Below are 24,858 nucleotides of genomic sequence, written 5' to 3' on the forward strand. Positions count from 1 at the left end.
GTGATGGTGGGTGGACCGTGCTCAAGACACGCTTGGTGTGCTAGCTCACTTTGTCGATCGCGTGTACGATCTCTGTACACTACGTTCAGGCTATACGATCGCTTAAACCACTCTGCAACGTTGTCTACCATCCCTTTGCTATTTTAGATCACTTGAGAGCACGTCCAGTAACGTCAAGGATGGTATGAATTGGTGTTATGATTGTGGCCCAAATTGTCGCCTAAAATCGTCAAGCGAAAGTCTACCACTTCGATCGAGCCATGAATGTAGAACGAATGATATTTTCCCATTTTGGTATGCATGGGTTTCATTCATCTCCGGTTTGAAAGCTCCTGCCGAAGAGCATACTGGTGACAGCTTTGGTTTTCGCACTTTGGCATTTGGAGCCCCCCCTTTCTTTGTAATAAAAAAAATGCTTCCACCGTCAAACGGGAACAGCGGAGGTGGAAATATAAAATTAATCACCATAAAACAGCTCAACCGCGACAAGCGCACGGACGCATGCGGGGTACATACGCGATTTTGGGACGATCCCGGCTATATACGGATGTCCCATTTTGTAAGCTTGCACGATATGAGACCATGGTCTGTGATACAAGCAGAGTTTTTTTTTCGACCTTGATGTCGATGCGATATGACGAAGCTTCAGACTGAGACCTTACACTTCGATTACGATTTTCGACCATGAACGAATTACATACTTGAAAGACATTAGCCACACAATAATAATTGAGAAAAATTCTGTATTTTGAGGTAGGTTTAGAAATCAAAGATTCTCGGGGCTAAACAAACAATTGTAGAACTTGAATTTGCACCACATTTTCAGTGTACCTCTTCTTTTTTTTTATCGAGCTTCAATTTGCAACTCCCCATCGCGGCAAACTTTAAAGTCCTCGCTTTAAAGTGGGCGCGAGCCACGTTTGCTCCTCGTGGCGGATCGGAAACCGGTAAGATTGTGCCGCGTCGTCCCGGTCAAGTCCTGAATTCTGTCCGATAACCATTCGGTAGCGTGATGGGAACATCGCTTGGTTTGTATCCTTTGCAAACCCATGCCATTACTTACCGCGTCGTGTACCATTCATTCCTGCAGCGTACCGGTTTTTGGTCAGAAACTTTGTTTGAGGGAATAATTTATGCCAGCCGATGGTTCATCATCCGTTTTACGGGAAAAATGGAAACACACATATCGTCATCCGACAAGGGAGCGTTATTTCGAACGAATGTCACACCTGAGAGCGTGCCGATTCACGGTGCTGATGATTGAATCATAGCGCGTTATCCTGCTGCAAAAAAGAAAAAAAACCAAACGTACTCGAAAGTAACAAAAAATCATACATGCTCAAAATGTTTGAAAAAAAAAACTGTTGCTTTTGGTCCGCTCTTGTTTGATGCAAAGCACCCGAGCCCACTTAAAGCTGTCGCTAATTGAACGAATAACTTCAACGAATTAAGTTGTAAATGTGGACCGTTTGGTGCGATAATTAAAAAGGCTTTGCCGTTTCAGCGCAGGTGTCCTAATTTTGGAATTGCTTTACAGTCAGCAATTTGGTGTCAATTAACAACCTGTAGGTTTTGTAGTGCGGATAAAAAGCCAGCTAACCGACACCATCTGCCCGTAAACTTGTTTGCCACACACACACACACACACGCGCCCAAAAAAAAGAAGGACTTATCAAAAGACAAGACCTATCAGGCAAGTCATTTTTTTACGATATGAAGTGTTTCTTTATGCGCTATGCAAAAATGACATCGAGGAGGAAAACTAACGTTAGCCAAGGAGACTTGCGAAGGCTGCTGCTGGTAATGTGCATTGTTGTTGCTGATTTATTCGTGTCCGCATTTTGTCGCACTTCTCTTATGATTTTGTGATTATTTTTTTGTTGTTGTTGTGTATTTTGCTTAGCCAGTGAAAAAAGACGGCGGTCCGGGAAAAGGCGGTCCTCCTCGTTATCTTATCACGGAGCAAAAAGGATCAAAGCTTTTTTAAAAGCTCGCTCCTACCGAGCGCTTGGAAATTGGCACCATTTTTCTGAATCCGCCGCTGCCCGTATGCGTATCCATAGCCCGTGCCTTTTGGGTCTGAGGTTGATTAAGATGCTCAGATATGCAAAATCGTGCGAGAAAGAGAGAGAGAGAGAAAAAAAAGTATATTCACTGCACCTCGCCCTGGAAGCAATCCTGTTCCGAGCGCGTCAATGTTGTTTCCCGACTAAACTTTCGACGCTTGGCTATTGGTCTTTCCGTTAATCAGTGCCGTAGCGCGTTCTGTGGCACCAAATACGAAAACAAAAACGAAGGCAGTTTTTTTGCGTGGTCGTTGAATTTCGTCCTCCCCCCCCCCCCCCCCCCCATGCCAAATCACGCATATTCCATTAGGTGCCGACTCGCAGGGATCCGACGAATCGAACTGGCCATTTTGGGGGGGCCGCATCCATGAGTCCTGCGCTTCATCAATTTCTCATCACCACCGTTCTCATGTGGAATGTCGCTTGCCGAAACGTCAAAAGTACTGAGCACGAAGAGCAACATTTGTAAATGTTAATGCGTCGATGCGTGGTAAGCGGGAGCATCCGAATCCCCTGGCAAAGCAGCTTACGAGAGCACTTCGATTCTGTCGCTGCAGCGTAAGTAGGCACCCAAAGTTGATGGGCATGCGGATGGAAAATCGAGCGGGTGGGAGTCGGCCCTCAGTCGGAAGAAAAATCTTTTCCCCTTCCCACTTGAGGAAAAACCGCAGCAATAAATGGATACCAGTGAATCGGCGACGGATGGAAAGATTTGCCTTCCAAGTGGGGTGGGTACCCCGGTGGGTAGGAATGTGCTACGTGCGTATTTTTCCTGCTCGTTCGAAACGTTCGCCTCCCTTTTGCCTCAACTAGGGACAAAACAGCCATCCCGGGACTGGGGAGTACAGTTTTGAGGAAGGAACGCCAGGAGAGAGCACACGCGGGGACTCGCTGACGGACGAGAGTTTGAGTTTTGAGCGCAATCCCCCGACTAGTCCTTAAGTGTTTTCCGCCATAAAGATAAAAGGGAAAAACGACTAAGGGGGTTATCGTTCGACGGTTGGAAAAATTTCCCAAAATGTTCCACCAACGATGGAAACTTCCATAATCGTACGCTTCGGTCTGATGTGCCGCGTGGTAAACTGCGCGAGCAAATGCCCATCGATTTCTAGCAGAAGTAGCTCTCGCATCTCGCAGACTGCGTTGGGCCGTGTCGCAAAGTACGCAATCGTACCGCATGACCGAAATTAACAAGTATATCCTACCACCGAGAGCACCGGTTTGCGTAGTGCCGTGCAAAACGAGTGCAATTTGCCTCTAAATCCTACGCAATTTCGCAGGTATCGTCGCTGCCCGGGTGACCCCGGTAGGTGCTGATAATGAGCACTGTAAATGCCACAAAACCCGTGAAGCCACGATATGTGACTTTATGCGACTCCGTCTGCGCGTTGCTTTAGGTTTTGAAAAACCTGAGTTTCTTCGCAAAACAAACAAAAGCCATGTATTTTCAAATGATTATCAGTATCGTATCCTGCCAACGGCATCGGTATTCCAGCTATGAAATTTGTGCTTATGGCTTATGTACATAACGCCCCGGCATATCCCGTCGCCATGCGCGCGTATCGTACTGGCAACTGTAAAACAAAGTGCAGCCTAAACTACTATTTATTCTGCTACTATTCCGCACGTTGGCACGAGAAACGGTCACCCCGCATGTGAAGATGTGTGCGTTTGAACGAAACGCTTGCTATGGTTGTGTGCGTGAAAGCCACCACCGCGCAAGCCCCGCCCACAAAGCACACGCGCTGTACATAAGCGCTGCCGTTTGTTGCGAAGTTGCGAAGAAGAACAAAACCGAAGCGAAGCGTTATTTATCCCACCGCGAGTTGGATGTGTGCGTACGGTGCGTGCTGTCGGCATATTCCGTGGCTTCACTAGCATTGGACAATCCACGGGCAGTTCCAGTTCCTATCACTTCAATCAATGTAAAATCTTTCGCAGCCGTTCCTCACTCACCAAACCGGCACGGAAGGGCGGCTGGAGCATAAAGCTTCCTCTCTTTTTTTTTATTTGTGCCTGTACCTTATATTATGCCACAAATTATCCCTCTGATTAAAATGTTGCTCTTTAATGACAGAAGAGGTTCGAGGAACGCTGATAAGATTCAAGCCGTAAAAACACAGCATTGAGCTATGATTTTCCTTTAGCTTTGATTGTGAATTGAAGCTCGCTTGTTAAAGTGTATGTGCCACCCGTGGGATGTGGTGTTCCATTTTAGCACGATACATGCCATACTTCTCTTTTAACAAGTGTGAATCTATGATAAATCGAAATGCGAGAGGCTCAACGGAGGAAGATTTCTTTTTCTCTTGAATACCCTTTTTCTGTAACCGTGAAGCGATATGGAGAGAGTACTAACTATGCTAAAATGGCTTAAATAACTGAACTAAGAACTGCACAATTCGCATGTGTGCCGAAAGCGCATTGCTTCAGAAAACCTTTATTCTCAAAAGCTGCTTCAGTCGTTTAGCTGTGGAAGAAGCCATATTTTTCTTTAGAGAATTTTATTTGTACCTTGAATCGCGGATTACAGCAAATCTTTTAGCAATTCATAAAGAGTATGCCAATGCATTTGTTGTTCATTGTTGTTTGCAATGGACAGCTCTATGAACAAGACTAAAATCAGTTAATTTAAATTGCTTGCCTACGTTTTAAGCGCAATAGAAAAACGTCTTCTAAAACGCATGTTCATGGTTTAATACCTAAACGGCGTTTGTCACAGCTATAGAAATTTGCATGGAACTATTCGCACCATTGTTCACGATCATCGATGGAACATAATATCAACGAAAATGATATGTAAAATAGGAAAGGACCAGTGTTTCTTTAATTAAAAATAATTTGACGGTATACCCTGGCTCTGATAGGATGTAAAAAACATTTCTATATTTTTGGCACGTGTAACTGCATACGGAGGAATCAAAATTGTGAATCATAACCATTGCAATTGCACAAGCAGCTCAAAGAGAAGAAACGCAAATAACCGGTGGTTGGTGTTGATGCTCTTTCCAGAAAAAGAACGCCTGTCTCTGTGCGTTGGATGCGGTGGCCAGATACATGACCAGTACATCCTGCGTGTCGCCCCGGACCTCGAGTGGCATGCAGCCTGCCTCAAGTGCCAGGAGTGTCGTCAGTTTCTGGACGAAAGCTGTACCTGTTTCGTGAGAGATGGCAAAACCTACTGCAAGCGGGATTATGTGAGGTAACGTGGCACGTGTGTATACCGCACCGTTTCGTGCATGCTTTGTAACATGCTGTGTTTCTGTTTTTTTTTCGTCTCTTCGTCGGCCTATTGCCCTCGCACAGGTTATTCGGTACCAAATGTGATAAGTGCGGTAGCTCCTTTAGCAAAAACGACTTCGTGATGCGGGCGAAAACGAAAATCTACCACATAGAATGCTTTCGATGCTCGGCCTGCGCCCGCCAACTAATACCAGGTGAGATTTCGAATGGCCGCGTGAAAAAAATTTCGATTCGCTTACCTCAACATCGCCATATCGCCCGCCTAGGTGACGAATTTGCCCTCCGAGATGGTGGATCGCTGTACTGCAAGGAAGATCACGATCATCTGGAGAAAACGTCGCAAAACGGTCTCGCTCAGGGCGTCGAACCGAACAACAACATCAGCGGCAATGCCAATAACAACAATAACAACATCAGCAGTACCAACAACAACAACAACAATAGTCTAAGCAATAACAACCACTCGAGTGAGCTGGGGTCTATGTCGGGTGAGTTCAGTAAAACTTTTATTCCACCTTTTTACGTGTAAATTTTTTTACAAAAATACGATAGCTTACGATGCGATGCGTGCATGCTAGGCGCGAATGATGCTAAAAAAAGAGCATACACATTGCACAAACCGCATTAGCTTCATGCTATGTATTCCAAGGCCCTTAGGGCGGCTAATCAGCCCTTATCGCTGGCATCAGTAAACGACAAAATAATGCTCGCGCCAGGGCACCGCACGTTTGTGGTGCAAAAAGCATTCCCAACCCCACCAAAAGCTCACGATGGCACGGCGTCAGGTGGCAGCGTTGACAAAAAAAAGCATAAGTTAAAAGTAAATAAATACACCACATATAGACCTGCGCAAGCCAGCCAGCTTTGCGTAAAGGGGGGAAAGAAATCAAGCACTCGGACTCGGAAGTATCAACGGGTAACAGCAACCCAGCGGCATCGCTTTATGCCCATGGTCAAGTGCTTTATGGACAAATATTGTTCACTGGCGTGTCCCTTGTCTTCCAGCCGTCGTTTGGCATATGCTCGACTAAAGAAGGTACCATAAGGTCGTCTCATGTACGCCCGAGCACGTCCGGGTGGACCGATCCGGTACCGATCCATTTGCTGCGGGTGGGTTTGCCCATTTCTTCGCACGGAACCCATGATTATGAGTCGCCGGGGCTCTCTCTCTCTCTCTCTCTCTCTCTCTGCAAACAAACCCCAAACATCCAGCCTGTTTGCCCCCCCGCCCCCCCTCAAAACGCCTCTTGCTCGTGGGTCACATACCGCAAAATGTCCGGTTTCGGTATTTATTTTGTTCAGGGTTCTTTCTTTTTCCAACCCTTTTTCGCCGGACCCGCGTCGCCTTGATTCTCGATCAGCTTGTACCCACTTATGTTCGGTTGTGTAAATACTCTAGACACACGGTCTACATAGGCCAAACTTGTCACACGTCCCTTGTTCGCTCCGTTCGACACCGATGCCGGCGGCATGCGAAAAAGGGAAACAAGCGACGCGGCAACCGGAGTCGGTGTTCGCTTTTTGATGATAATGGCGGAAAAACTTCAAACGATCGGTGGCGGTTTTCTCTCTCTCTCTCTCGTTCTCCCGGTTTCCAGCTCACGGTCGATTGTCCGATCGATATTACATTTCTGTTCTTATTCGCTTGACTGTAAGTTTTTTGTTTTTTATTACTTCGATTGACCAACCGGAAGCCCGTACTGACGCGTTCAGGTGTGGAAAGAGCTCCCGCGGGGACGTTTTCGTGTGCATTAATTATCGAACCCCACGTACCGTTGAGCTGTACGCGATATTTGTAATGCCAAACCAAAGAACGGGCTAGTAACTACCTTCAGGGAGCTGAAAAAAAGGCCCATCTTTTCATAACTGACGCTTGCGTGCTTTCACATTCGAATCACATTCGGCATCGATATTGATTCGTCATTCGGCGGCATTTCCAAGGCAACCGAAAAGAATGCCACCCACCGATGGAGAGAAGAAGAGGGAGCCCAAACCCCCCCCCCCCCACGCACAAAAAAACAGTCCGACTCGTAAAATAGGTGCTCCTGCTTGGTACAAATGTTTCAATTTTAGGCCAACATACCCAGCTCCACCGTGGGCATCCTTGGCTTCATGCACCATCCATCCATCCCACGTATGTCCCACGAAGGCACTGCTTCTACGTCCTCACGCGTCAGTTTCTTCCTGTGGCCGCACTGAAATTGCCCCCCCCCCCCCCCACTCCCCCCTTCCAAAAAAACAAGGTGGAAAGGCGGGGGCGGAAAAAAAGGCATACCACATTGCTTTGTTTGTTTTATGCCGGCTCACGCGCGGGTATCGCGTACCGATAATTGCCGCTGTGCCTGCAATCGCGATCGCGCACCTTTGGATACTTAATATTGCTGGAAACGCGCGCGAGCGGAGAAAATGTTCGGTTCCGCGCGCCTTTTTCCGCTTTCGTTCGAGCATTTGGCTCGAGTTTCCGAATTGTGGGTAACGATTTTCCCCCGCCCGCGTAATTAGACGTGTATTGATCATTATCGGTACTGATCGCGGATCGCTAGTATTCTGCCGAATTTGGCGGTATCGTTTTTATGTGCGCCTTTCTTTTCGGTTGCCACGGTTGGCCATTCAGCCGTCTCGCGTTTTTCTCGCTCTCACGTGCGCTTTATCTATCGTTGATATAGATTCTTGTTTTTTCTTTTGTTTTTGTTTTTCGTTGTTGCTCGTTACTGTTTCTTCCCTCTCTGCGTTGCGGCGGATGTTTTTTTTGTCTCTCTTCTTTCTACATCCCTGCCGCCTGGGTGCGTTTCCCAGACCAAACCACCTTCCAACTGTCTTACACGAAATAATTGACTCACTGCGGTGCGGCGTGAGGCTCCCTTGTACTCGTTCCCGATTGCGGTTTTTTTTTCTTTCGTCTGTTGTTGTTCTCTCCTTTTTCGGTACCGAACTCAATACCGGACTTGCCGATGCGGCGGCAAATCAATAAAACACAAGAAATAATAATAATAGATGTAATCGCGGTTGGAATCGGGGAAGGTTGCACTGCGAACACCGTGCGACGACGAGAACCACGATAGATAGATATGCAGGGCAAGCATGAGTATACGCATGGGAACGGGAAATTGGTCCGGAAGGCCACAAGAAGGGAGCAACCTTTTCGGAACCTTCGGAACGTGAACTTTTGACCACACTGTTACACGAATCGTCAAATGTAATTTGTTTCCGATATTACCCAAATTTTGAACCGCTAGAAAGATAAGGAAATAAAAGATCTATAGTTTCTTCAATGTATAGCCAGCTTTAACATGGTATAATGACTGTTGTTTTTTTTTTGCATCTCTTCACATCCTTCTTCTATAGATTCTGGCAGCGAATCCGGGTCGCATAAAAGTTTACGCGGAAAAGGACCCACCGGACCGTCGGACGGCAAACCAACGCGGGTGCGAACGGTGTTGAACGAGAAACAACTACACACGCTTCGGTAAGAATCACGGGACCAATTACAACGGGGGGCCAATAAGGAGTCGATCAAGGACCTTCTTAGTGCTCACTATTCAAACGCTCAACTCACTACCGCGTGTGTGAGGATTCTCTTTATTTGGGCTTTCCACAATCCGACCGTTTTTACGGTGAATCAGTGTTACATACGAGCCGGTGGGTTGGAATATGGATGAGGAATCGTTCGATTAAACATTGCTGTTTTCGATAAACTGCCCGTCTTGGTCAGGTGCTCACGTTCGCACGTTCATAACCGGTATCACTTACCAGTTTGAATAAGACAATTTTTGAACCTTAAAGTATCGAATCAAACGATTGAAAAAGCACTGCACAGAAAAGCTCCCTGCGTGCAGTACAATTCAACAAAAACGTTACTTTACGACAGCTTTTGGGTTTTTGTGGGGAAGAGCATTTCTTTAGCAAACACAAACAACAATTTCACCCTGCTTTGCGGTGCATTTTCAAAGCGAAACGTGTTATCGCAGACAGCGGACATCATAAATTGCATGCATCTCGTACATCTCAACAGCACCGACTAGGGCCACCAAGCGCCACCAAGTCTCCAGAGTCACTTGAGACACTTGTTGTATGCATGCCGGTGACCTGCCCGTGAACGCACCGTTGCCTGTGAATTATCTCTAATTAGAAGCGCATACATGCACGCGAGCACCACGAACGGCTCGGCGGCGCCCGTTATTAATATTGATTGCTAAGCGAAAATACAAATTGTGCAAATTATTACCATAATGCAGTGCCGCGCGAATGGCAACGGTACGCTGCCGTCTCGCAACGCACGTTAAGAGACGTTATTTACCCAGTGCTCCACGCGAACCACCATTGGAACTGCCGCGCAATGCGCAATGCACGTGCATTTCGGATGCACCGTAGCCCTGTCGAGACTCTTGCGGCAGGCTGAAGTAACGTTTTCTATTTGATTATCTCTTTCTCCCGGGTGCAGGACGTGCTACAACGCAAATCCCCGACCCGACGCACTGATGAAGGAGCAGCTGGTCGAAATGACCGGCCTGTCACCGCGGGTCATACGGGTTTGGTTCCAGAACAAGCGGTGCAAGGATAAGAAGAAAACGATTCAAATGAAGCTGCAAATGCAGCAGGAGAAGGTAAGCCCCAAACTAACTGTCGTGAGGTGTATACATATAAATTTATATGTGTGTATTAAGCGACCCTCTCGTTTGTTCATTTTTCGCCAACAGGAAGGACGAAAACTTGGATATGGCATGCAAGGCATACCGATGGTGGCCAGCTCACCCGTCAGACACGATTCACCGCTGAACCTGCACGGTTTAGAAGTGACCGCGTACCAGCCACCGTGGAAGGCGCTATCCGATTTTGCGCTCCATTCCGATCTCGATAGTAACGGTGCGATCAACACACATACACCCGCGTTCCAGCATCTAGTCAATCAGGTATGGATAAAAAGCCCAAGTATTCGCTATTCTTATCGCATGGCATGAGTACGTTTTCGCTCGGAACTGGGGCTTTCGATCGCAAATGAATAGGAATTGAAAGAGTCGTCAGTTTTCGCGCACCAAAAAGACTTGCCCTTGGCAAGTTTAGCGTGCTTGCAAATTGCAAAACGCAACGTTCCGAAAACCCACCCAGTAGTACGAAGGAACTGAAGGCGGGGTGCGGCTTAAAACTTGTAAAAAACCACAATGCCCCGGTGCATTTGCTAGCAAACACTGGCAACGAAAGACGCCGCGCGAACGGCGGTACAGTTGCAAAATGGAGACTTTGTCGGTTGCATTTGCGCGAACAACGCGAAGAAGACGAAACAGAAGGTCATCTTTTCCGTCACTTTGTTTCGTTTATTCTCGCCTGCTTACTTTGTCGTGCGGCTTAATCCGTTGATTAAGCCGAAAGACGCTGGTCCGCTCAGTGTTGTGGCTTTTGCAGAACTGCATCGAAAGAGGAGAGAAACAAAAAGAAGGTAAACCAACTCAACTCGCCTCGCGCCACCATGCGGCCATAACAATCCATGAAATATACGCCAAATCCTCCTTTTCGATTTTTTCTTATCGTTTATTTCAAACCCGCGGCGATATATATGTGAGTTTGTGTGTATGTGTGAGTGCGAATGAGCATCGTTAATTCCATTGGTTGTCGGGTAGAAGCGGACTGCATGTGGCATACCCCAACGTGTTTTAATTAGTTTTTTTTATATTACATGCCTTGAAATACAGGGATACAGTATTACTTGCGAATTAAAATGCGTTTCTAGGAGAGAGAGAGAGAGAGAGAGAGAGAGAGAGAGAAAAAGCGCGCTTTCAACTAGAGCTTTATACTTGAATTCTACGCTAACGGAAAGGAAGGCCCTGTGATGATGATGATGATGCTGACGATTTGCATATATTTTCCTTCTTATTTTTCCAGATGCATGGGTATGACGTTGGGAATGGTGGAGGAGCTGGCGGTGGCCCTGGTGGTGGCCCCGGTGGTATGCCACCGATGCCTGGCCAAGGAGGGCAAATTCCCCCCCTAGGATCGCACATGGATCTCAGCGGGCACCATCATCCGGACAGCACGGACTCTTACGTGACCTATCTCGAGAGCGACGACAGCATGCAAGGCAGTCCTTAAGGGTTTCGGGCGCTTTTCGGCTAAATGATTACAATGGCAATATTTACCACCTGGCAGTTGTTGAAGCACGTTAAACAGAATCGTACCAGGAAATGATATTTTAAATCGTACCAGAACGCTTGTTTCCTACTTGTTTGCTTTTCAAACGACAAGAAACGCTCGCTTCCATTCAGTTGTTTAAAGAAATATCGCGAGGTTCTCGAGATAACCATTGAGACAGTTAAGATGCAACTTAACGCGAACGCCGTGCGTTTGTTTCTGTTCAAAGTTTATTTACAGTTGGCATTTTATGAATTTAATTTAATTAAACTTAGTGAACAAAAGCATAAACAAAACAATGGGGAACTGAGAAATGAATGGGAGTGGTTCAAAAACAAGGAATAAGAATGGGCTAAATTATTATTTAATTGAACATTAGTTGAATATTTGGGCAAGAATTCTGAGTGCGTGCAAATGAACGAGAGCGAGAGATAGATAGAGAGAGAGAGAAAGAGAAAGAGAGAGAGATAGAGAGAAATACATACACGAGGTATCAAAAGATAGTAAACCTGTTGTAAATACTGTAATATAGTACATTTATAAAACGTCCACTGAAACGCCACTCTACTTAACGACTCACTCACACGCCAACACTAGCAAATAACTGTAGCCTCTTGTCTTGCGAAACGAAGAGTGTTGTATTTATTTGAAGACATTTTACAAAGTAAAATATTACAAAGATCGATTTGAGCAAAAAAAAATCACGATACGACTAGTTAAATGACAGAGTATGTGCAAAGTTAGAAGTAGAGACGTGAACTAAGAAAAAACCCTCTTGGAAGGAAAACTCACACTCCCACACAAAATACATTGAGATTACAAATGAGAACAGTAATTCAGGAACATAAATCCCAAATATTTCAGCGTTAACAAGCAATGGGGTGAAATTGAAACTCAAAAACACGAAATCAACACGCTAATCTGGGTTTTTTTCTTTGCTTCTGTGCGTAATTGAGGCCATTACGTTGGTGCATATAGCAGGACGATCGAGTGATTAAGTTCAGGTAAAAGTAAAGATATAACGATAGGTTTACATAATCTGATCATATGAGAAATATCGGTATTTAAAGAAAACATTAAAAAGATAAACATAAAAAACAACAAAGAAAAATAAATCTAAAATAAGCAAACTGAAATTTCGTATTCTTTTTATCTACAAAGTTTCCCAAATGTTTACGAACAAATCTCTGTATGCGTAATGAAATTTTACAAAATGCATATGTTTTTAATACTAGTCTTCAGTCAATTTAGTTTTTAGTTATTATAGAGAATTTAATTATTTTGCGCTATCGGCTCTTTGGGACCTGTTTTAACAGATTTTTGTTAATGTTACATGTATTTCTAATTGTATGTTTTTTAAAAATTGATAACAAAGAATATAGTTGTCTTTTTTTTTTGAAAAACACATAAATTAATATAATAGTAGATTAAAAACCTTCAATAATTATGATTTTTTCTCAACAATTTCATACATTACTTTTTCTTACTGCCATAAGTGTTATAACTTACTGCTCTAATTTCTTACTACAATTGAATATCAAAATTATTAAGTTGAATATTTGGGCAAGAATTCTGAGTGCGTGCAAATGAACGAGAGCGAGAGATAGATAGAGAGAGAGAGAGAGAGAGAGAAAGAGAAAGAGAGAGAGAGATAGAGAGAAATACATACACGAGGTATCAAAAGATAGTAAACCTGTTGTAAATACTGTAATATAGTACATTTATGATTTTTTCTCAACAATTTCATACATTACTTTTTCCTACTGCCATAAGTGTTATAACTTACTGCTCTAATTTCTTACTACAATTGAATATCAAAATTACCTATTCTCTGAAAGTATGCTTTAAGTACTCTACTGAATTACCGATTCTGTTTAATTTTTATGATTCGATCCGCTCTATGATTGTTGCGCATTCCAACCCATAATGTGCAACAATAATCAACTTATCTAATGTTGCTATTTTGTTCTTTCTCGCCCATTCTTTGTAGATGGAAATTCTAATTTTTACGGGGTAATGAGTAATCATACAGTATTCATTTTTGGAAGATATGATTGTTCTAGTTTTATTTTTTCTATTTTTCATAGCGGTACAATTTTACGATTGAATACATTTGACTAAACCAGCATGTAAAATATTAGCATCACAACACAAGTCTTTATCAATTTTTTAGCATTGGTGGTAAAATAAAACTTTAATATAATTTAGTACAAAACTTCCAAAAAACGATCGTGAATTTGACGGCAAACAATTTCAAATTTAATTGACGTAACGTCTATTTGACTTTTGTTTAATCAAACAAAGTGTGCGCGATTGTTTTGATCGGTATTTCACGAAACCCGGAGTTTTCCTATTTCGACGATTATTATTCAATTGCTATATTTCCTGCATATGCGGATTATAAACCTTAACGTTATAACATCATAGTAGTGTCACCAATAGTGGTACGTTGCATGCAGTTTTGATTTGAAGCTTTCGTAAACATAGTCAATTGTCGTAGAGTTCGTCAAGATGCAGAAGAAAAAGAGGAAATTCATTATCGGTGCAAATTGTATTTTACAGGATTTTTGCAGTTTGATCGGAGCTAAACCATACATTTTAAAATGGGTGACGACTACTTAAGCAAGCCCCTATCTTTCGGTGCACCACCAGCGCCTGGTACGTATAGTGCTGTTGTTAGGCAAGTAGAATTACGCAACTATGTGGTCACTTCACGTGTATATTGGAACAGGAATTGCCGCGAGCCCACAATTGCAACCGCTCTCGCCGTACTTGAACTATGACGCCCGATACTTGCAAGCCCAGCCCGAATTCATTTTTCCCGAAGGAGCTTCTAAACAGCGCGGAAGATTCGAACTCGCTTTCTCTCAAATAGGATCATCTGCAATGATAGGCGCGTGCATTGGAGGAGTAGGTGGATTGTACAATGGCATCAATGCAACACGTGTAGCTAATCAAACCGGAAAGCTGCGTCGAACACAGTGAGTGATAAAATATACTCAACGACCAATAACAATATCTAATTAGAATTCATGTTTGCTCGTCTCCAAGGTTATTGAACCACGTAATGAAACAAGGGGCAGCGACCGCTAACACTTTTGGCACTATTGCGGTCATGTATTCAGCCTTTGGCGTCGTTTTGCAATATGCTCGGGGCGAAGATGATGAAATCAACACAATCGCAGCTGGTGGTGCTACTGGCTTACTATATAAGTCCACAGCCGGTCTCCGTAAATGTGCAATTGGCGGCGGAATAGGTTTGGCGCTTACTTCCTTGTACGTGCTATGGAATGTGGCCGGCGGTGGGTCAAAAAAGCTAAATGATCTTAAGTCGCAGTACTTGTAATACAGCTAAGAGGTAATTTAAAATTAATGGTAAATTTAGGATCGTTTCCAAATGCGCTAGATGTGCTACACAAACAGAGTAAAATTTTTGTCAGGTGTTCCAAACATCTCGTTATAAAATGTAGTTCAGCAACGAGCATCAACCTGGTTGTACATTACTATAGGTTCGTTCTGGCAGCATGGATCTACGGAATGTTAGCATATTATGTTTGTTTTCTGTACCTCAGTAATGTAAAATATACAAATATAACATGAAAAGAGATAATCGTGTTAATGAATGATTGGTCATAAGTGTAGTTAATTGTTGTTTTATTTAGGATTCTCCAATCCATGCAGTATATTGACAAAAATCTATTTCTAATACAAAATACCTACTCTTTAAAAAGTTGTAAAAGTGTTAATTATCACACTATAGCAAGGCATCAAGAGCATATCATTTCTATGATCATTCACAAAGTACAGAATCCAACATCGTAGCATAAACATAAAAAGGAGAATATAAATAGACGTCAAATTTGGCTTCGAAATTTGTTTCCCAATCGAGTTTTAAATTGCAGTTTTGTTTCATACGGAGGTTGTTCATGAATGAGATCGTAAAGTTCAAGTGATCAAAACAAAACAGTGATCAGGTGTGTTATCGAGTGATACACTAACATTTATGTTTTGGCAGCTAAATATTAACGAGACGTTTTAACGAATTGTGCATACGCGCATAACAAGAACGCTTTGCGCAAAGCATCCGAAAACATCATACTTAACCCACGCCCAGTTTTCCAGTTTTGTGGCATATTGATATTGAACCATAAGACAGAATAGTGATATCTATGATCCAATTTTGAGGCTCGAAAAAGCATGAATCAGTATAAGAGTGAAAAACAGCTCGCTTACCTGTATCCGATTATCGCAGCCTTATCTTTTGTGTGCTGCATATCAACAACCGTAGCGTGGCAGCACTGGCGATATGTTTTGGATACCTGTGTTGAAACCAACTGCGGCTGCATTCTGCATGGCCGATCAACAGCAACACAGTTTACTGGAGGCCATGTCGCGTATTGCCATTGGGCAGCTTATGGGCTAGTGTTGCCCATAATATTTTGTTTTATTTTTGGGATATTTCATGTCTTTCGGGTATGTTTTGGTCGTCGTAGACGTTATCCTGGAACTGCCACCACCGTTCGACAAAGGTAAGCATAATTATCAAATAAGATTTATTAGATACAATAAAAAGGATTGATGTAATATTTACCCACCAACATTCAATTATAGGAATTATGTGTAGTAGTTTATTCTTCTTCTTCTTCTTCTTTACTGGCCCGCTCTCCATTGAGCACGTCGTAACGACATGGCCTAGGCCTACCTTTACCTTTACCTTTGCTATGCTTAGCCAAGGTTTTTATTACTTTTTTAATTACTCGTAGTAGCTGGATAGTCAGTCCTGCGTACTTGGTGGGCTCAGGCGAGATTCGATACCGATACTATCGTGTGTTTGTGCCGCACGCTAACGCTTCGGCTATCGAGGTTTAATTATCACATTATCCTTATGTGGTATGCAGCAAAAGATATTTTTTTTGTTTGATATCTCCGTTAAGGTTCAACCCAATGAGATATCTATTTGCTAGAACACTCGTTTGATATCCCAATTTCATGAGCGCTCTAGCGAGGGTATACCAGTTACGTCTTGCATAGTTTTTAATGAATATGACCCTAGGTCAACTGATGAACATTTAAATTATGGTATTTAAAAATTTACCTATTTTCGTTCAACCGTTTTCAGATCCGGGGATGTTTTTGTAATGACTACCAAGAGCGATGTAGAGGAAGACGATATTAACCCATACTATTGGATTCCTGCAAGCGTCATAGGTAGTTTAATGGCAATTCTCACATTGGTGCATGCAGCGATGTACTTGAACGGATTTCTGAATACCTGTAAACAACAACGTAACCAACTAATTAAGAACATGCAGGCCAACGGAAGTATAGTCCCCATCATTCAAAGTCGTATATCATGCCCGTCGGTATTTGACTTCATGGATTATTTGCACTTGGATGTTGCTTATGATAGACGACGAGAAGGGAGAATAAATACCGCAGCTGCCTTGATTATTGGACTGGTATGTTCATGGATATGCGTCGGATTATGGGTTTGGACCATAGTGATTAACGTAAAAAGGGCACGCGCTAGCCAGAAGATGCGCATTTGAAAAAGTAGTTTTAAAAGAAATTTTGGCATGTATCATCTTAAGAAATCGTATATACCAACACGGATATATGTATCATTATGATGTTGAAGCAAGCAGTTCTATGCCATCCATTCCATATGTGCCTCTATTTAAGCAGTATTTTCAATCAACATTATTTTTATATCGTGTATTACGAGAGCATCAAAACAGAAACAATCACACCTTTTAAAATGTAACTTTTTTTAAATAAAAATATGGTATAAATAAACCCGGGAATTTGTGAATTTAAGGTTGATGCGAATGACGACATGGAAAAAAGTGAAAATGTTAAGTAGACTCACAATACAATAATTATTGAGAAAAAAATTTCCCGAACAATACGGAAATTCCGTCCGGTTAGTGAAAAAAAATCAATGAATATGTTCATTTAAATTTGTTTTAAATGGCTAGATGCAATAATTTCGGCTACGGGTGTATGCATATTTTTCCTTGGTTAGTATGTCGAGTTTGAAGTTTCAATTGACAATTCGAGAGAAAACCAAAATTCGGCTGGGTTGCACATGCGAAAACAAACCGCAAATTTTCGCTAAATAATACATAAACCCCTAAAAGGCGTCTCGAATTAACTCAATCAAGCTGTAAAATGGATCTAGAGCTCAGGAAAGTATGTAAAATTATGAGAAATTATAGTGACCCTGTGAATGATTCTTCGTTTTCTGCATCCATTTTAGGCATTTCTTGAGATGCAGGTGAATAAGATTGAATCCACAAAGAAGATTCATCTTCTAGATATGAAAACGGATAGCTTGAAGCTGTCGAAACAGCGTGTCGAGGTAACAAATAGACACATTTCCGGGCTTGCTCCAGATACTAGGGTGTATGCATCAGTGGGGCGCATGTACGTTTTGAACGATGTTTCTTCGCTCACCAGCCAACTTAAAGCTAACCAGGCGTCCTATGAAGAAATGATCGGCCAATGCGAGAAAAATAAAGACTTCCTAATAAAAAACCTCAAGGAGCAGGAAGAGAGTCTCCGTGAACTGGTGCAACAGAAGAAGGCAGAGACACCGGATATGAATGGAAAATCGACAGATTAAACATAGAGTGCTTAATTCGCCTATGAGCAACACATTTATTACGCGATTATTTTTCTTTATTAAAGAAGCTATCTAAATCAAAATTTGCGTATGAACGAAATTCATTACCTAAATTGCGTTCGTGTTCTGGCTTCAATTGACACAGACTTACGCCCATATGTTCCATCGCCCAGTGCTGAACAACGGAGCCAGAGCAGAGGATTATTTTTCCATTCTGTTTCAATATTTTTTTGATAATTTTGCCGACTTTTTCAATGCATTCCTCTGATAAAAATGGAGGATCGGCAATCACTAAATCAAAGTGGTTGCCAAACATATCCATGTAACCGGGTTCATCAGCTTTGTTGTAGTCGTATTGATGGAATCGATCTCCGTAACATGCAAACCGTTCGTCGTATTCAAACAATATAACTGTAATGAAACAGAAAGTCATTCATGCAATTTAACAATAACGCGGCTTTAAAGTTTGCGTAAAACTTTTACCATCATGGTTTTCACGTGAAACATGCTTAAACACTGATGGCACGGACAATAAAGCTACTTTGTATGTACTTGATCCGCTAGCTTCCTGCAAACTTTTTACAATAAAAGCAACTTTTTGTTTTGTAGCTTCGTTGTACCAAAATTGGCTAAGTTGCTGGAAAAAATTAAAAACAAGGATAAATGGTTTATATTTTGACTCTAAATTTCAAACACTGCGCATACCCAATTTTCTTCGAAACATTCGGCTGATTCTGCGTCTATCTCCGTAGAACGATCTTTTAGTGCTTTTTCCTCTAAAAACTGCTGCAAAATAAGCATTGTGTCGGCAGGTAAAACACAAGATTCATCGTCACTTATCGTTTCAGACTCTTCAGATATGTTAGGATTCGTCGAAGTCATGTTTAGGTGTAGATCGGCGAAATCAGCATGGTTGGGAAATAAGATAAACAAAAATAACCAGCAAAAAAATTGTTGACGTTTCTAAATCATATTACCGACTGGTAATGCCGGTTGACAATAAATAAATGTTTTTGATTGAGTTTGTCATACAATCGTTGCTTCTCGAAGTGGACGGTTGTATCCGGTGTATTTCACTGTAAGCCATATGACTCTAGATAGTCGAGCCTGTAATAAAGTGATCAACCTTTGTATATATTAGAAGTGACTCTTTGGAGAATTCAAATACAAAAGGCTACATCCGATTTCGCAAAGAAGAAAAAGAAGAAGATTGAGTTTGTTCATCTCTTGTTAAAAATCTACCTGCAATAAATGTAAAACTACAAAATAGCAATTTTTTCGATTCAATAAAACTTTTACTAAAAATGGGAGCAGAGCTATTTTCAAACTCAATAAACCCTATGCGACTGATGTCCTAATAGGTGAATATATTTCGTTTCTAAAGGAAGTTTTTTGAGTTCTGACGTTTTTGAAACAAAATTATAACAATACCTTAGTTTTCATAACTGTATGAGAATCTCTTTGACAGAGTTTAAAACTGATAAAAGATGTAAAAACTCTAATAGCTTAAATTAATGAAAAATATGTTGAAAAGATTGATCAAAATGATTTTTTTATATTGAAAAGATTGTTATCAAAATGGATATGATCAATGCAATGTTGAAATTGTTGATGTTGAAATTCCAACGGAATTGATAGCTAGGAAAAGAAACTGTAAGTGAATTTCACGACTAACCTGACACCTGACACGACAAGTTAAATCCAAGAAATTACACAAAACAAAAATCATGCAGACTTACGGACTTGGTATCAGACTCCAATGCTAAGTGGTATCAGACTCCAATGCTAAGTGCTATAAGTAACAGGCGTAAGTAAGTAGAGAGGCAGCTAAATACCGGTTTTGTTTGAGAAGTCATAAATAGATAGTTTATTACACTATTTGCAGTGTAGTGGAACTCATGTTATTACATTGCCTACTCCTACAATACTCTTTTCGATCTACTAGAAGCAGAAGAAGATTGTAATGCAAGGAATGTATCGGCGGATCAACTCGCTAAAGAATACTGTGATATGGACAACAAAACTCAAAATTGAAATATGCCCCGAGGATATCTATTGAGATTATTAACAAATCGCTGTTAAACCGATATGTGATACGGAAAGTATAGCTTCATCGAAGAACCAACTTTCTTTTAGTGTAAATGTACCTCACAAGAAAATGTAGTATGCCAAACTAAACATAGATGCAGAAATCATTGAAATGATTTATGTAGATAAGATTAGGCTAATGAATAATGAAAGCAACGTTATTTGCCCGTATTCCCGTCTTCTTTCTAAATGACTTATCAATCGTTATACGATCAAGGCCTGTCTTGTGTAGGCTTTATGACATATTTTTTTTCTTGTAGGCGGACAGTCACTGCTGTGTACGGTAGAGGCTCAATTAAGATTTGAACGCACGCTAAGAAATCTCGTATGCAGGTAATTTGATAAAATACAACTTCAAAATATTCTTGATCATAACTTTTAAACGAAAAATAAGAAGTTGCATAGAACACTCTAACAAAAGTATGTGAAAATAAGTAGATACCAAAAAGTATGATCGGTTTGTGATAACATCAATTTCTGAACGCAAAATAAATCAAACTTGTATAAAAGGAATATCGCCAAAGACGAGAACATAACAATGTAAACACCTAGGCAGAGAGATCTGCTTTTGATTGGCACACATGTATACAAGCAAAAACCCCAAACATGAAAAATTTGAAAAAGAAAATATGGTTTTCAATTTCATGGGCTTAGCACTATTTGATGCTAAAGAGATGAGTTTGCGTTCAAGGATTAATACAGGATAATCTACAAAATAGAAACTCGTTGCGGAATCGCGATACAACGCCAACAAAGAAGAAGAAGCGATCCGATGACAGTACATAGCTTACTATTCGCTCAAACGTCAAACGCATATCAAGAGGAGCGAAGGTGGAAAAGTTAGATGCGTGGAATCTGATTAAATTCAGTCGAATTTTAGATAGTGCAAAGCCTTACCGAGCGGATAGTAACATCATCAATTTTTGATAAGCTGCGTTCTATAGATTAGCAGGTAATGCGTAAAAGTTAAAGTGATTTGGGTTTCCTTCTACGTATTGTGCTAGAAACACTATTTAGCATCGATAAGTCCATAGCAAAACAGGTGAATTTAATGGGTTTGAACGGAATGGAAAGTAGGAAAAGTGTAGCTCCTGTAGCAAAAGTGGATTCCTAGTTAACACATTTTCCGAGATATTCATCAGCAAACCTAAATGGCTCATCATAAATGTGGTTAAGGTTATACGTTAATTTAATTCCCATGCATCATCTTGATGCAAGTGCAAACAAAACTTTCTAAATACGCAAGTGTATTACCGAATATGCGAGTGTGTTTATGAATATGTTCACCTGCCTTTTCTTTTTCTAAATTATTCATAATTGACAATGATTCGAATCAGCGAAGCGTAGCCTGCTTGTATCTCAACACATTTGGGTGTAAAATTTCTACTTTCTTTCGATGGATATATTCTTCCATTAGTTAGTTTTATTTTTAGCAGCATCATTGTGCTGCATTTGCTGAGGTAGCTTCAGATAGCAATATGGGCTATAATTCGCTGGCTTGTAATAACACAGCTGAATACGTTTTAGGAGAAATGTAAATTGTTGGAAGAGCATCTAATTGAGTGACTATAGATTCCATTACTCAAACGTTTTTTGCGGTTTTTATCTCTAATCGCCTTCCAAATAGTCAGTGGTAATATTTAACTAAAACTAGTGGTTTGCAAGCATCAACAAACACATTCACCGTAACGGTAGCTTAGCTTCTAGTTGTTCCAATCTTTCTTTTCTATCATTGAAATTAATTCAGGTTTTTGTCACAATCGTAATTTGAAAGATTTTTAAATAATTAGCTTATCGGTGATCTGCCTTCTTGCATCTTGATAAAATGTCCTATGTGGCGATGATTTAAATGTTGTGTGATTAAAATCGCGGTGTGTCTAGTAACCTTGATGAAATCTCGACCATTTTCTTGTATCATGTGAATGGTTGTAAGTGATAGTAAAACCGACGGGTCTTTGCTTTGGCGACATGGTTCAATAAGCAACGAAATAACTTGCTGATAATAATGATAAAAAAGAATAGGTGTACCTTGAAAAGCAGAAGGGTTACCGCTTCTTATCGCTATGTATGGCGCGCGCATACGCGTGTAAATCGAATCTGCTGAGCTTGTTTAATTCTTATTTCCTTGGTTTTGAGGGCATTTACTAAATAAACATTGCTTTTTTCATGACCCTTTATTGCAGGATGAGTGACAAACAGCGAGAACAGCAATCGCAACCGCGACAAACTGGTTTTGCAGCACTGAAAGAGCATGTCTTGGAAAACAAACTGGAAACGACGCAATGGGTGTCCCGCGTGCTAACCATTTACTTTGCTCTAGGATACGTATTACCATTCCTCTACGGGTAAGTACCTGCATTGGATATCATAACTCTCGCGGTTAACCCAACTGACACTACGTCGTTTGGTTTCTCCGTACGAGCTTACTTGACGCATCATAAGGCAAGAAAACAGGGTGAACGAGAAATAGAAAGATAGAAAGCAAGAGATAGACAAAGAGAGTATGATAGCATGAGAGTAAGAGAGAAAGAGAAATTGATATAACAAAAAAAATTACGCAGCATTAGAGTAAGGGGTACATGTAATACACGCAAACAGTTGGAACTATGCAAACGGTAGAACAAGCGAGATGCATGCTGCAAAATGAAATGCAACTCTCCGCCTTAACAATTGCGCTGATCGTGAAAACGTTTTATACGTTCACACATCACATATCCATCCAATGCCCAACATTCGAACTGCGTGACCCACTCTTACATGCCTACGTACGTTGGCGGTTACTTACGTAATAAAATGCGATGTTACGAGACCCCCCTCCCGCTCTATGTAGAGAAAAGTTGCTAGCAAAGCTTGTGGCTTCAACAGCTGCAAAAAAATACATGTAACAACTGGCTCAGTTGGGATTAATGATTTGGCTGTGATACGGTTTATAAACCATTATGAGATGAGAACCATCGTATAAGCTATTGTTTTTTGTAAAACATAATATAATAGGATAATATCTGATTTTTTTTCTGAAATATGGTTAAAATGGTCGTTACTTACGTATTTCAGTTGAAAGCAATTTCCAATACGATAAACTATCGTAGGAATTTTTTCTTCGATAGGATGCTTTATTTATTTTTTAATAAGATAATTAATGAAACAACTGTAAACCGGTGCTTGTGATGTTTTGGATTGTTTTGAAATTAGAAAATATAGGAAATTACTTATATGCTTGTATTTTTACAGAAACCCCGTGAATGCATACTACAAAGTATTGATGGCAAATGCTGCCACCAGCGCTATAAGGTTACACCAACGTTTGCCACCGTTTACGCTGTCACGGGCCTATTTGAGTCAAATGATGATGGAGGACTCCTGCCACTATCTATTGTTCTCCCTTATATTCCTTAATGTATACCAGATGTTTCTTATCATCCTGCCCATCGTCCTTTTTGCAGTGCTTCATTCGACGAGTTATTCCCTAACTTTGCTTGATGTAAGTAAGATCGAAATGATTCCGGTGAACTCAGTTAATGACATTATTTCTTACTAACAACTCGTTTTCAGACACTGGGCCAAAATTCTTGGTGGGGAGCTCGTCTCTTGATATCGGTGGTTGAATTTCAAACGCGTAATATCCTTAGATTGGCAGCATTCTGTGAAATTTTCATCATGCCACTGTCGGTTTTGCTTGTTTTCTGGTAAGTAATTTATTTTCTCAGAGTTGCGTATGGAATATGACAGCAAACAATGATTGCATATAAATTTCCAGGGGCAAAGCGAGCATTGTGACGCCTTTGGTATACTACCAGTTTCTGGCGCAACGCTACGCATCTCGGCGTAATCCATACACACGAAATGTGTTCTATGAGCTGCGATTGATGGCGGACAATTTTGCTAACGGCACATCCACGCCTCCTGTTTTGCGCAAGGCTCTGCACACGTGCATTGGTTTCATTAGTAGGTTAGCACCACCAACGCACCCAGTTCAGCAGCAGCCGCAACAGCAGCAGCAATAAAAGACACAACTAATCATATGAATTCTACGTTGTTTTGCACCACCTTCGTATACATGAACACGCATTAAAGATCGAACGTTACGGTCATGGATAGGTGTCTTGCTTTCAACCTAGATGTTGAATGCTTTCCACATGAGGAATCACAATGTTGTAGTGTGTCTGTTTTAATTCTCAGAAAATAATTCTGGGTGTTATACTTGCACATAATGGCACCTCCCGCGTTTGGATATATATCTATGGCGTTGAAGGGTCACACATCCACTCATCTGCATCGCATCATAGTGGTTTTCTTCAATTTGTTCCGTTCATTTTCCCATATTCATTTAATTAAACAACACAATCAAGAGCAGTTTGTGGATTACTATCTGTGTTTAGGGTGACTTTAATCGTAAAAAAAGCGGATATGGAAATAAAACTGTCACAAAATATACAAATTTGTCAACTTGTTTTTTGTCTTTCAGCGCCATGTTATGTTTCTTTTTTATAACTAACGATGAAGAGCCAGATTTCAGCAAATGGAATTTTCCTTGAACAGATTTTTGACTGCAGAATCGCACTTAATCTCTAGTTAGCAAGAACATGCAATAGCAAAGTTGCTGTAAAAAATCCGAAAGCAACGTTTTTTTGTCATTTTGCCGGTAAAGTCTATGTTTAGACGTCAAGAAAAGCAGTAAACCGTAACTCTTATTTTCAAGACTTTGTTTAGTAT

General features: G+C 41.3%; 6 protein-coding genes across 6 annotated transcripts in view; 5 read left to right on the forward strand and 1 right to left on the reverse strand.

The window, feature by feature from the left end:
* LOC128722877 (insulin gene enhancer protein isl-1) overlaps nucleotides 1–12,561 on the forward strand; it is a 28,487-nt gene extending 15,926 nt beyond the window's left edge. Inside the window, exons 2-8 of the mRNA XM_053816561.1 lie at nucleotides 5,079–5,268; nucleotides 5,373–5,503; nucleotides 5,576–5,797; nucleotides 8,655–8,775; nucleotides 9,751–9,913; nucleotides 10,007–10,219; nucleotides 11,187–12,561. Of these exons, the coding sequence (XP_053672536.1) occupies nucleotides 5,079–5,268; nucleotides 5,373–5,503; nucleotides 5,576–5,797; nucleotides 8,655–8,775; nucleotides 9,751–9,913; nucleotides 10,007–10,219; nucleotides 11,187–11,393 (1,247 nt within the window). The 3' untranslated portion in view covers nucleotides 11,394–12,561. The remainder of the gene's footprint in view (nucleotides 1–5,078; nucleotides 5,269–5,372; nucleotides 5,504–5,575; nucleotides 5,798–8,654; nucleotides 8,776–9,750; nucleotides 9,914–10,006; nucleotides 10,220–11,186) is intronic.
* A 1,474-nt stretch (nucleotides 12,562–14,035) lies between these two features.
* On the forward strand, nucleotides 14,036–14,998 carry LOC128725100 (mitochondrial import inner membrane translocase subunit Tim23). Its single transcript, XM_053818821.1, has 3 exons — nucleotides 14,036–14,090; nucleotides 14,164–14,413; nucleotides 14,484–14,998. Exons 1-3 carry the CDS (start codon nucleotides 14,036–14,038, stop codon nucleotides 14,776–14,778), a joined length of 600 nt encoding a protein of 199 aa, XP_053674796.1. The 3' UTR covers nucleotides 14,779–14,998.
* A 358-nt stretch (nucleotides 14,999–15,356) lies between these two features.
* On the forward strand, nucleotides 15,357–17,168 carry LOC128726138 (uncharacterized). The gene is made up of 2 exons (XM_053819928.1): nucleotides 15,357–15,961; nucleotides 16,552–17,168. The coding sequence occupies exons 1-2, from the start codon at nucleotides 15,630–15,632 to the stop codon at nucleotides 16,979–16,981; spliced, it is 762 nt and encodes a 253-aa protein (XP_053675903.1). The 5' UTR covers nucleotides 15,357–15,629; the 3' UTR covers nucleotides 16,982–17,168.
* Nucleotides 17,169–17,499: 331 nt separating this feature from the next.
* On the forward strand, nucleotides 17,500–18,134 carry LOC128727290 (prefoldin subunit 1). Its single transcript, XM_053821184.1, has 2 exons — nucleotides 17,500–17,624; nucleotides 17,692–18,134. The coding sequence occupies exons 1-2, from the start codon at nucleotides 17,604–17,606 to the stop codon at nucleotides 18,055–18,057; spliced, it is 387 nt and encodes a 128-aa protein (XP_053677159.1). The 5' UTR covers nucleotides 17,500–17,603; the 3' UTR covers nucleotides 18,058–18,134.
* Nucleotides 18,104–18,939, reverse strand: LOC128724170 (protein-lysine N-methyltransferase CG9154). The gene is made up of 3 exons (XM_053817935.1): nucleotides 18,763–18,939; nucleotides 18,541–18,694; nucleotides 18,104–18,468 (listed from the first exon to the last, which is right to left on the reverse strand). The coding sequence occupies exons 1-3, from the start codon at nucleotides 18,937–18,939 to the stop codon at nucleotides 18,104–18,106; spliced, it is 696 nt and encodes a 231-aa protein (XP_053673910.1).
* A 2,021-nt stretch (nucleotides 18,940–20,960) lies between these two features.
* On the forward strand, nucleotides 20,961–24,573 carry LOC128727288 (Krueppel homolog 2). Its single transcript, XM_053821183.1, has 5 exons — nucleotides 20,961–21,097; nucleotides 22,329–22,490; nucleotides 23,377–23,626; nucleotides 23,698–23,831; nucleotides 23,903–24,573. Exons 2-5 carry the CDS (start codon nucleotides 22,330–22,332, stop codon nucleotides 24,147–24,149), a joined length of 792 nt encoding a protein of 263 aa, XP_053677158.1. The 5' UTR covers nucleotides 20,961–21,097; nucleotide 22,329; the 3' UTR covers nucleotides 24,150–24,573.
* Nucleotides 24,574–24,858: the final 285 nt, after the last annotated feature.

This window comes from Anopheles nili, chromosome 3 (assembly GCF_943737925.1).
Source record: "Anopheles nili chromosome 3, idAnoNiliSN_F5_01, whole genome shotgun sequence".
NCBI lineage: Eukaryota > Metazoa > Arthropoda > Insecta > Diptera > Culicidae > Anopheles > Anopheles nili.

What these genes read in the sequence shown, in the direction of transcription:
- LOC128727290 (XM_053821184.1), top strand. Translation starts at nt 17,604, where the DNA reads ATGGATCTAGAGCTCAGGAAA. An exon ending in TGGATCTAGAGCTCAGGAAA is followed by an intron (nt 17,625 to 17,691) that starts GTATGTAAAATT and finishes CATCCATTTTAG; the next exon opens with GCATTTCTTGAGATGCAGGT.
- LOC128725100 (XM_053818821.1), top strand. Translation starts at nt 14,036, where the DNA reads ATGGGTGACGACTACTTAAGCAAGCCCCTATCTTTCGGTGCACCACCA. An exon ending in CGGTGCACCACCAGCGCCTG is followed by an intron (nt 14,091 to 14,163) that starts GTACGTATAGTG and finishes ATATTGGAACAG; the next exon opens with GAATTGCCGCGAGCCCACAA. An exon ending in GGAAAGCTGCGTCGAACACA is followed by an intron (nt 14,414 to 14,483) that starts GTGAGTGATAAA and finishes CTCGTCTCCAAG; the next exon opens with GTTATTGAACCACGTAATGA.
- LOC128724170 (XM_053817935.1), bottom strand. Translation starts at nt 18,939, where the DNA reads ATGACTTCGACGAATCCTAACATATCTGAAGAGTCTGAAACGATAAGT. An exon ending in AATGTTTCGAAGAAAATTGG is followed by an intron (nt 18,695 to 18,762) that starts GTATGCGCAGTG and finishes AATTTTTTCCAG; the next exon opens with CAACTTAGCCAATTTTGGTA. An exon ending in TTCACGTGAAAACCATGATG is followed by an intron (nt 18,469 to 18,540) that starts GTAAAAGTTTTA and finishes GTTTCATTACAG; the next exon opens with TTATATTGTTTGAATACGAC.
- LOC128726138 (XM_053819928.1), top strand. Translation starts at nt 15,630, where the DNA reads ATGAATCAGTATAAGAGTGAAAAACAGCTCGCTTACCTGTATCCGATT. An exon ending in GCCACCACCGTTCGACAAAG is followed by an intron (nt 15,962 to 16,551) that starts GTAAGCATAATT and finishes AACCGTTTTCAG; the next exon opens with ATCCGGGGATGTTTTTGTAA.
- LOC128727288 (XM_053821183.1), top strand. Translation starts at nt 22,330, where the DNA reads ATGAGTGACAAACAGCGAGAACAGCAATCGCAACCGCGACAAACTGGT. An exon ending in GTATTACCATTCCTCTACGG is followed by an intron (nt 22,491 to 23,376) that starts GTAAGTACCTGC and finishes GTATTTTTACAG; the next exon opens with AAACCCCGTGAATGCATACT. An exon ending in TCGGTTTTGCTTGTTTTCTG is followed by an intron (nt 23,832 to 23,902) that starts GTAAGTAATTTA and finishes ATAAATTTCCAG; the next exon opens with GGGCAAAGCGAGCATTGTGA.